General features: G+C 41.0%; 1 protein-coding gene across 1 annotated transcript; it reads right to left on the reverse strand.

The window, feature by feature from the left end:
* Positions 1 to 1209: 1209 nt before the first annotated feature.
* Positions 1210 to 6857, reverse strand: LOC133958544 (kinesin-like protein KIF3B). The gene is made up of 8 exons (XM_062393421.1): positions 4493 to 6857; positions 4155 to 4256; positions 3888 to 4010; positions 3268 to 3386; positions 2753 to 2869; positions 2475 to 2547; positions 1731 to 1924; positions 1210 to 1429 (listed from the first exon to the last, which is right to left on the reverse strand). The coding sequence occupies exons 1-8, from the start codon at positions 5873 to 5875 to the stop codon at positions 1342 to 1344; spliced, it is 2199 nt and encodes a 732-aa protein (XP_062249405.1). The 5' UTR covers positions 5876 to 6857; the 3' UTR covers positions 1210 to 1341.
* Between the last annotated feature and the right edge of the window lie 4249 nt (positions 6858 to 11106).

Here is an 11106-nt window from a genome sequence, read left to right on the forward strand (position 1 = left end):
GATCTCTGCTGCAACCTTGTAATATCCACAACTTTAGGAGCGCTGTTCAACACAAGGGCCTGAATCTGATCCAACCAGGCATCCGCTGAGAGACTTTACTTACCTTAAAGGATTTATACGTCATTTATTTACTGTATCAAAATGTAAAATGACCATGAAAAATCATCAAAGATGAATGAATCATGATACATTGAAACACTGAATTCTCTGTTAACAGTTTGTAGCCTGAATATTCCTTTATAAATTCTGCGTTCCATCCCAGGATGTTTGTTTTTGTTTTGCCCAATGAGATTAAGATACCTTTATCTGTCCCAAACACATGCACAGACATGCACAGGCACACTCATGCAGTAGGGAAATTTAACCTCTGCTTTTAACCCATCTGGTGCAGGACACACAGAGCAGTGAGCAGCCATGTACGGCGCACAGGGAGCAGATGCTGGGAGAGTAAGGTGCCTTGCTCAGGGGCACTAGACAGGCTAGGGAGAATCCTCTTGGATTTTTGGAGAGATCAATTCAGGTTCGTCTTTTTGTTGTTTCTCCGTGGAGTCGAACCAGAGACGAACCAGAGACCTTTTCTGCCCATAGTCCAAGTTTCTGCCTCTAGTCAACCGCATCAAACATGACTGTTTACATAGATTGTAACAGGCAGTAGTCCCGCCCACTGCCTGACCACTTCCAAACACGGGTTGCCAGACCGACCAAACAGACCCAGCTTTAGCTGCCGTGGAAGCACCAAGGCGGACTGGATTAAAGAGATGGACTCTACTCAACAGCAAGTCTCAGATCAAATAGTGGCAGCGACAGCTAGTAATGGCGGTTTTTTGTGGTGACACTGACTTGCCAGGGCAGGGCAGTTTCTAGTGTTAATAAGGGATGCCACGGCGGTTGCCGCTGTTACAGAAGTTTCCACTGATTTGCTAGGATATTTTGACCCACCCCCCCCCCCCCAGTTCCTGACTTATGCATGCGCCACCAGCACGACATACGTAGAGAACCAAACTCTTCGAAGGGTGCCAGCATTATTTATAAATATAAACATTCTTAACTTAAAAAAAGCCATATGCCGATACATAATAAGATTATATATAAAATAGCACAATAATAATAACACAATATATGTATTTAATTAAAAAATGTCAGCTTTTATGATGTTAAAACAGTTACTAGATTTAGTTAAAAACCTACAAAGCAGCAGTCGTATAAATATTATTTGTTGATTCTTTAACGTTTACCGAATTCCAGAGTCTGTAGTCTGGACAAAAATAAAGAGCTCAACAAAAAGTTGCATGATAAATCTAAGGAAGGGATTGTTGTGGCTGAAGCTTTGGGCTTAAGCTGTCACCTGGGTACCAGGCCGCGGCATTTTGGGTAAAGTGGAGGTCCTGGACTGGAGGGGCTGCCTGACCTCTTGCCCGCTCTTGATCGACTGAGTGACAGAGAGCAAAAAGAGATGAGTTGAACAGAGTGTTGGAATCCCAGCAAAGGTCATGAATCTAAACAAACATTACTAATTAACATTTGCTCTATGATTTTCTCTAGTTTCAAGCCAACTAAACCAAATATTCCAGGATCCAGCCGAACTCCAGGACAAAATCATTAGCTCTTACATCATGTTCTGATTTTGTGCTATGCATAAAATGTAACTGAATTGAAAATTGAATTATTAAATAAGTACAAAATGTGGTATTGACAGCTGAAGGTGAGCTTACAGGTGACAGTTAACTTACCCAGACTTCGATTTCTTGAGGCCGGAGATGGTGCTGGCTGGCCCTTCACAGTCTGAGGCATCTATCACCACCACATCATCAATCTTGACAGAGTTCCTCAGAGCTTCTGACAGTGCTGGGGCGACCACGGGGGCCTGATAGTCCAAAGTTGTCCGTGTTGGAAGGTCCAGTTTCAGTGTCGGGATGTGTACAGCCTGGGGGAAGAGAAGCACAAACAATTTTATACTCGAATTGGAGTGGATGCACAAGGATGCACATTTTAAATAAACACTGGTTTATCCACCATACGCCGTTACAAGATTCAAATGTTTTATAAAACTAACATTAAAGTTTTTTAATTACAATTAATTACAATTTTTTACATGTGCAAACAGCACCATAAACAGTAGAACATGAGGATTCATGTCATCACACCGCTGCAGCTGCTGTGAACAGTACCAATTGGTCGACAAGTTTCTGGTTACCTAGACAATCCTATTTCCTTGTTTCTTTTATATTTTAAACATTTCTCATAATAAATTGAAAGATCTCAAACTTAATGTCTTGTGACATTGCTTCATAGTTTAGCTGCGTGCTGCTCTCTTCGCCTCTGATTATAAACATATCATATATATTAAATAAGAGGTTTTGTACCGATTGTCTGCCTGTGAAACACGGGATGAGGATGACGTATGTACAGTCAATGCACAGAGTGAGGTTGAATATGCTCCTCAGTGAAACAGGTGAGGAGGAAGTGCAGCTTACTTTGTATCTCGAGCCAAGTTTCGTCATCGGATAGCAAGTGTGATAGAAGGGAGGCCTCCCGTAGTCAGGTGGCCTGGTCATCATCCCATGGCGAAAGCAGACACACACAGTGAGTGAAGCATCATGGGAAAACTTGGCATTTTACCATAGGGCTTTGCAATATAATATAATTCTATTATAGAAAAGTACCAATCATTTCATTTTGCGCTATGATGTTTACTTCACTGCGCCACAAATCACTTAAGATAAAAACGTGCCAGGAATATTGTGTCACTCACTTCAGTGCAGGCGTGATGGGCTTCAGTTTCCAGTGCTCATCCTCTTCATCAAAGTAAACTCTGCTGTCTAATTCGCTCTTCTTCTCTGGGGGGATGAAGTTCTCAATGATCAGATGTCTAAAAGAACAACAGACAAGCAATCAGCCAGAGGCAGCGAGAGACAGAAAAGGGCAAGCAGAGAATGACAGCCAAACACAAACACTCCGATGTGACTGATCACAATCATTCTTGTGACCCTTGACCTGCTGTGTCATTTTTGACACCAGGAGCTCTGCGTATTCTAGGATGTGGTTTAGAAATAATCACAGAATTTAACCTCATATTTAATAATAATTAAAGATATATTTAAAAGAAGTCTGGTTGAACAGAACTAGTTCCCAGATATGAAAGCGTACAACTTTGTCAGAATTTGACACTATATTGCTACTATATTTGCTCTCTCCTGTAGCACTACAGATTGTGTTCGTCAAAGATATAATACTGACGGCCAACAGTATAATATGCAAGCTCCATACTTGAGTTTGAGCTTCTTGATGAGGTCATACTGGTTCTGTTCCAGCTCCTGGCGTTTTTTGATGTGTGCATCCTGGATGTTGTGGATTTCTGCCTTCATTGCCATCAGTTTGGTAAACACCTGAAGCACGGAGTTGGAGGGGGGAAACCAAAATAATGAAAAGGACTTTTATATTATTTAGTCTTAGATTTTGGTTTAAACACTATCATCACTGTAATGAAGAATAATCGAATAAATGGATCCAAGCCAATCATGTGATTTAATCCCAATTTAAAATAGTACCTGACTTATTTATCTGCATGGATTTTTATCACCAGACACATAAATCCTCAAAAGCAGACCAAAGTTAACTGTAATGTATCAAAAAACCTATCGACATCACGATAACAACATCCTTAATATACGTTTCACAATAGATTTTCATTGAACTCACTATGAGTGATGGATGATAGGGGTTCATGTCAGCAGTGACCTCAGCTTTAATAAATAAAGAATATTTATGCTGGCAACGAATTTGTATGTACTCAGAATAAATTCACTGATTGCAGTGGCCAAGACCGGAGATGCATCCTGAAAACAAGTGAGTGGAGGACAGGAAGGAGAGTAGGTTGGAGCTAATACCTTTTTCAGCTTCTTGGTTTTGCTGTTGACAATCTGCTGCAAGGAAGTAAAGGTCTCTTTCAGCTCCAGAGTCTCCTCGTCACGACACTCCATCTGCAGCTGCATCTCTCGCTCTCGGTCATCCTGCAAACACACATTTTAAACTTTAGACCACAGTGCTCTGTGTGTATGATCAGGCAACACAGAAGTTGAGTTATTATGAACCAAAGGGTCTCAGAATGTTGCACCATTTCACTACTTACACTATTTTTCAAATGTTTCATATACCTTTTCAGCAATTTCATGCTTCCTCTGCTGCAGCATTCTCTGTTGCTCGTTGGTGTGATCCACTATGTTCTCCCCCCCAACCAAAAGTTTACTCTCCATTGCCTGAATTAAGAAGAAGAGATTCACGATGGCACTTCAAATCACACAGGATATAAAGACAGTTCACACTAGCAGAATAACATAATCTGCTGACCTAAACGAATATCCACTGGCCTGTTTGTACATTATAGACAAATTAGTTAGTTGTTGCATCTAATGAAAATGTAATTTTTCATGTTAAGGCAACAGTTCCATTCTAGCTTTACAAAAACACAACCTGTTTTGAGAGATCTGCCTACCTTAACTTTAGCCTCAATCAACTCTCCAGCCTCCCTCTCCGTCCTCAAGTCTTCCATTTTCTTCTCTATTTCATTGAGCAGTTGAACTTCCTCCTCAGCCACTAGACTGTGATCCTCCATGATGGCATTCCTCTCTCTCTCTAGCTTAAGCTGTTGCTCCCGCCAGTAATCTCCGTTGTCATCTCCATCATCATCCTCTGTCTCTCCTTCCAGATCCTCACCATTGCACCCCTTCGCAGCCCTCCTCTGAATCTTCTTCTTCTTTATATCTCCTGAGCGCTTCTTCAACTGCTCCTTCAGCCTGGCAACCTCCTCCTGAATCTCCCTCAGTTGGGCATCCTTGGGGTCGTCATTGATGCGTGGTTTATTCTTGATGTTCTTTGCCCTGTTGGAGTATCGCAATGTTGTTAAGGTCTCCTCCATGTTGTAGGATGCCGGCCCAATGTTGGCAACCATGACAGTGCAGGCATTGCCCCCCAGGGAGTCCTGCAGCAGACGGGTGAGTTTTGAATCGCGGTAGGGGATGTGGCTGGTCCTGTCATCCACCAGAGCTGACATGACATTCCCCAGAGCAAAAAGCGACTGGTTGATTTTTGTGGCTTCTTTAAGCCTCTCCCCCTTAGCACCAGTTTTGGCCTGCCTTTCACTGCCGGCTAAATCTACCAGGTTCAGTTTGCCAACTTTGATATGGTTTACTCCGTCCACACCCAGCTCACTGAACTCAACAGTGATGACGAAAATGGCGTGAGATCGGGAACTGTGTACATTCATGTTTGTAGCACCCACAGAACGATTCTGGTTGCCCACTTTCATGACATGCTCGATCTCTTGCACACTCTTGGTGACACGTGATGACAGGTCTTTGACAAAAACTCCTGTGTCAGGCCTCTCACTCAGCTCAAGACGATGGGATTGGTCCTTGGAGAGCAAGTCCCTGATCTCATCTTGGTAAATTTCAAGATATGATGCTCTCACCAGGTACTGCTGATTCTGGGACCGTGAGATGTGTTTGAAGATGTGATCGAAGGCGTTAGGGATCACCCCTCTGCTCTCTGGATCATTTCTTAACCCTTCCATTGTGTATGTCTTCCCTGTACCTGTCTGCCCATAGGCAAAGATAGTCCCATTGATGCCAAGAAGAACTGAATTTACCAGGGGCCTGCAGGTTTTATTATACAGATCTATTTGTTTGGAGTTCCAGCTATAGACTGAATCAAAAGTGAATATTGTGGGAGGACTGCTAGCTGAAGTTTCCTTGGGCTTCTTGACAATAATTTGGCCCAGTTTCACTTTCACAGTGACCACCCTTTCAAAATATTTTGCCTGTTCTTTTTCATTCATTGGGCGGCAACGAACAACCACCTTTACTGACTCAGAACTCATGGTGAGGATCTTAGGCAAAGCTGACGTGTCTTCCAATCCGGAACAATTGGACTGTTAAAATCCAAATCTGCTGGAGAAGACACATGGAAAGATAAGTACCAACCTTCAATGACAACCTTGATAATGCATCAGACACACTTAGTGAAACTAATCTATGAAAAGACTTTAGCCTTGACATATCTATCCTGATGCTAACACCTGTGTTGCAGATCAACATGTCCCTGTCCGTGGCTTTAAACACATTTCCAGAATCGCATCTCAATAATCAGCTCAACATTGGAACTGATGAGGTTGAACTTGATCATTAAAATTCTCTCATTAAAATTACAAGCCATTAATTGATGTCTTCCGCATTAATGCTCCTTGACCTCAGTTCCGCATTTTACAACATTGATTATAACATTCTCATCAATAACTCATAAAGTGTGTCAGCGTATCTGGAATTGCCCATAGACTGTTCAAGTCCTACTGTATCTCTCAGACAGAGAAATTCCATAACCCCGGCTCCACTGATGTGCAGGGTGCCACAAGGTTCTATTCCTGATCCCATTTTATTTTAGCTGTAAAAGCTCCCATTGGGGAAACATCATTAGCCACTTAAATGGGATATCTTATCATTCCTATGCCTATTAACACCAAAGCTACCGGTCTTTTAAGCCCAACCACATCAGCCGTGTCCAATCAGAGTACTCCATTAAGGAATGAATGTCACTTAACTTCCTTCAGTTAAAATCAAACAAAACAGAAATAATAATCTTTGGTCCCGATCAGCAAACAGGCAAACTCCTAGGATCTCTCCGTCCCCTGGCAACCCTAACAATTTAGGGTTGCCAGTCACATTTGATTCCTAACAAAATTTGTGCCAATGGGGTGGGTGGATGAAGTATTTGCCCACCCATGAGTAGATAATGAGTGCTTTTTTGGATGAACTATACTAACTTACTTATATCTACAAACTATATCCAAAATTAAAAGAGTTCTATCTCTCCCTGACTTAGAAAAACTACTTTGTCTTTTCCAGTCTGGATTATTGCATAGCACTTTACATATTCCTTAGTCAAACCTTAGCAACTCATTTGTAGCTTGTTCAAAATGCTGCTGTTGTATTATAACTAAAATAAACTGTAGGTTTTTTTTTGTTTTTTTTATAAAAATCCCTCTAATCCTTTTATCTTACTTTTATTGCATAGGTCAGCCTGTGACTCTGCTTTCTATACAATGCTGTGTTGTTTCACTCCTTTGATCCTTTTATCAAATTTTTATTGCAACTATTTCATGTAGTTTCTGAAAGGGGATATAATGAGAGGGGGTTCCCTCTTATCCTCTGGGGTGGGTGAAGTGTTTGACTCCACAAAACCCTTTTAGAGTTTCAGGGGCAAACAGCGCTGCAGCCAAATCCACAACTTTTTAAGCCTTAATGTCCCTTGTTATCCTTCTCTCCAGCCACGTTCGCGAGTGGATCACCTTTCTGTCAAATTTAGCTTAAAAAAGGTTTTACCAAAGCAGTTTTATAATCAGTGGGGAAGAATCCAAACTCTAGGGAGTGATTTGCTATCACTGTATTGTAAGACATGGTAGAGATACAGCCGTCAGCTTTCAGCCTTTTTTTTTTTTGCCCTCTCATTTTCCATCTATGATCCAGAAGACAAAACAATTAAGCAAACCGATTGTCACTTTAATTGCAAAACATATGTAGACAAACTTAATGTCTTATGAAAATAAACCAATACAGACTCTCTCCTTTGAATGCCTGCTCACCTTGGGTCACAGTCAACTGGTTTATGTTGTGCCTCAAGTTAATTCTTGACCTCTTACGTCTCTATCTATACAACTAAACAGCAACAACAAATACAATTTGTAGGAAATATAATCGCTGGCTGGAACACTAAGGGGGAACTAGGACAGTCCATGAAATGTCCAATCTAAGTTCTTTTTGTTTTCACAAATTTAAATTGTTAAAATTTCCTTTCAGTCTGGCATCGTGCACACGTCTTGCTCAATAGGAAGTCTCACACACAACCATGCAGAAGATTAAGCCATCATAGTTTCTCTCAGTAAAATTCAAACCCCTCTCTTCAACTCTCGCTCACATTTAATTTTTTTAAGTATCCTTAATTTGCACATCCACATTTACGAACATAGGGCCCAGGTTGAGGTATAATGAAAAATCAATTTTTCAAATTTGATTAAACCATTAAAATTGTTTTATAGTAATATGTTACATCAGTGGCAGTGACTGCTTTGACTGGCCTACAATACACAACATTGACAAAATAACTCAAAACAGTGTAATAATAAGAGTAGTGAACTTACTGTTTTTGAGCTTTGCATCAAACTCAAGATCAGTCAAAATGTCAAAGATTCCGTTGGTAACTGATGGATCTGCTGTCTTCAAAAAATAGATAACAATTGTCATCCTGAATCTGGCAGCAATGTATATTTCAATATTTAAGCTATCAGATTCCCTGGGAAATCTTTCTGGATGTGCAGCCTGACCTCTGGTCCAACTTAGTCTTTTTGATCCAGACATCCAGCTCTTGCGTTTTAGCTGGAGCAGAAGACCTGGGGGAAGATGAAAACCTGTAACCCCCACCCCCTGTTTGGACCATAGTTGTCATGTCTGCGAGGCGCACCGAAAGATGATGCTTCTGTGTGTCTCACTTCAGTGTGTTTGTGCCTGTGCCTCAGAGCTTCACACCGAGCAGCGTGAGGTCCAAGCAGAAAACTGAAAGGTTGTTATTGTTATAGTGAGAGTTGTTATGAAAACATAAAAATCAGCTGTGATTATTTTGCCATTTACTGTACTGTAAAGCTGTAATATTTTCCTCAGGTGCATTACACCAGGGAGGGAACATGCTACACTGGTATAAAAAGTCAATCCAACACCACACAGCTACAACATCAGACATTAATTAAAAGCTCTGACAGCTTCTACTAAATGGCTTCATGAAGGTGGTGCTTACTGTATCCCAGAGCTATTGAACTGTCATGTGTGGTGCACATGTTCCTGTCATGGTGTTGTTCAATCTCTATATGTCACATCAGATGAACAGTTATTACTAAAACTTGAAATGTGTGGCTGCCAACAGAAGTACCTGCGATATGGCTGACCTTATAAGGAAGTCAGTTCAGTAAGGAAAATCAATCTCACACGTTTCTGCTCTTGCCCACGTCTGCCACGTAGTCAGAGGCTCATTACAACCTGTGGTGAGCGGCTCTGCATGTATAAGCCTGGATATATAAGAAAGTGGCTTTTTAAATAGATAGGATTAAATGATCTTTATCGTAATTATATCTTTCCATTTCTGTATGAAGTCAAATCTTTCCATAGGTTCAGTGTCAGCATCGATGGACACTGTGATTTTCTATCTAAAGGACACATTTTATATAAACGTTAGATCTCCTGCAGTATAGTTTAATTTGTAGGAGGTCAACTCAAAGGCAAAAAAGGGTTTAAGAAAGTGCCCACCATTTTCCTCTCATTTTTGCTGTCGGCTTTTAATTTGAGTGATTTCTCTTGCAGGGATAGCCGTGGGCCTGAAATAACCCAGACCACGAATGACAGTGAAATGTGAATTACTATATCTCTTAAAATGTTCTGGGGGAGTTTTAGCACCCTTTGGGAAATTAAGCTTTTTCATTGAGCCTGCTGAAACAAAAACTAAATTATTCAATAAGGGATATTTTTAATTTAGTAAAATAACAGAATCAAGTAAACACTTGTTTTGATTAATTTTATATGTGCAAGGGTCTGTTAAACATGAACTATTTATTGAGAACAATGACTGTCTCATGAAAATGATACAAAATAAATAAGACAACAGTAAGCTGGCTGTGCACAATGTGGTTGCACCGTTGACTTTCTTTTTTTTTATTACTGGACCTCAGTAATAACACTGAGCTTGAATTAAGAAAGTCTATAAGGACAACAAACAACCATGTTTGTTTTTTTCAGAAGTGTAAACACTATTGCTGCAGCCGAATGTCACGACAAACATTATTCATGAGAAATTCTGCTTTTAGGTATTGATATCAGTGCAGTTGTTTTTTCACTTTCCAAAATGAAATATACACTCCTGATCAAAATCTTAAGACCAGTTAAAAAATTGCATGAATTTGCATTTTGCACTGTTGAATCTTAGCAAGGTTCTAAGAAGAGTTTCAAAATGCAAAAGCAAGAAATGGGAACAAGAGCCCAAAAGTTTTGAGCAGGCAATTTATTGAAAACAACAATTTAACTGAAGTAGGCAGTTCATCAGCTGATCAAAAGTTTAAGACCACAGCTAAAAAAAAAAAAAAAAAACTCCTAAAACAGAAAAAATAAGTGTCAAAAACTGACTCAGTAATGAGTAGCTCCACCATTATTGTTGATCACTTCAAAAATTTGTTTTGGCATGCTTGATGCAAGTGTTTCCAAAAGGCTAGTGCGAATGTTGCGCCAAGTGGTGAAGATGGCTTCACGAAGGGCATCCACTGTCTGGAACTGAAGTCCATTTTTGTAAACTTCCCTTGCCATCCATCCCCAAATGTTCTCAATTGGATTAAGATCAGGGGAACATGCAGGATGGTCCAAAAGAGTGATGTTATTCTCCTGGAAAAAAGTCTTGGTCAGACAGGCATTGTGAATTGGAGCGTTGTCCTGCTGAAAAACCCAGTCGTTACCACACAGACGAGGACCCTCAGTCATGAGGGATGCCCGCTGCAACATCTCCACATAGCCAGCTGCTGTTTGACGCCCCTGCACAACCTGGAGCTCCATTGTTCCATTGAAGGAAAAAGCACCCCAGATCATGATGGTGCCCCCTCCACTGTGCCGCGTAGAAAACATCTCAGGTGGTATCTCCTTGTCATGCCAGTAACGTTGGAAGCCGTCTGGACCATCAAGGTTACATTTTTTCTTGTCAGAGAATAAAACTTTCTTCCACCTTTGAATGTCCCATGTTTGGTGCTCCCTGGCAAAGTCTAAACGGGCAATTTTGTGGCGTTGAAGGAGACGTGGGCTTTGAAGCCCTTCCTTCGCAGATGCCGTCTGATGGTTATTGGGCAGCAGTCAGCACCAGTAATGGCCTTAATTTGGGACGAGGATTGTCCTGTGTCTTGATGGACAGCCACTTGGATCCTCTTATTTCAACTGCGCCTATAAAACAGACCAAACATTCGGATCCTCCGGCTCAGCGCCGGTGAGATTTTTTGGGTCTACCACTTGATTTTTTTGTTCCATAACCCTGAGG

Source organism: Platichthys flesus, chromosome 1 (assembly GCF_949316205.1).
Source record: "Platichthys flesus chromosome 1, fPlaFle2.1, whole genome shotgun sequence".
Taxonomy (NCBI): Eukaryota; Metazoa; Chordata; class Actinopteri; order Pleuronectiformes; family Pleuronectidae; genus Platichthys; species Platichthys flesus.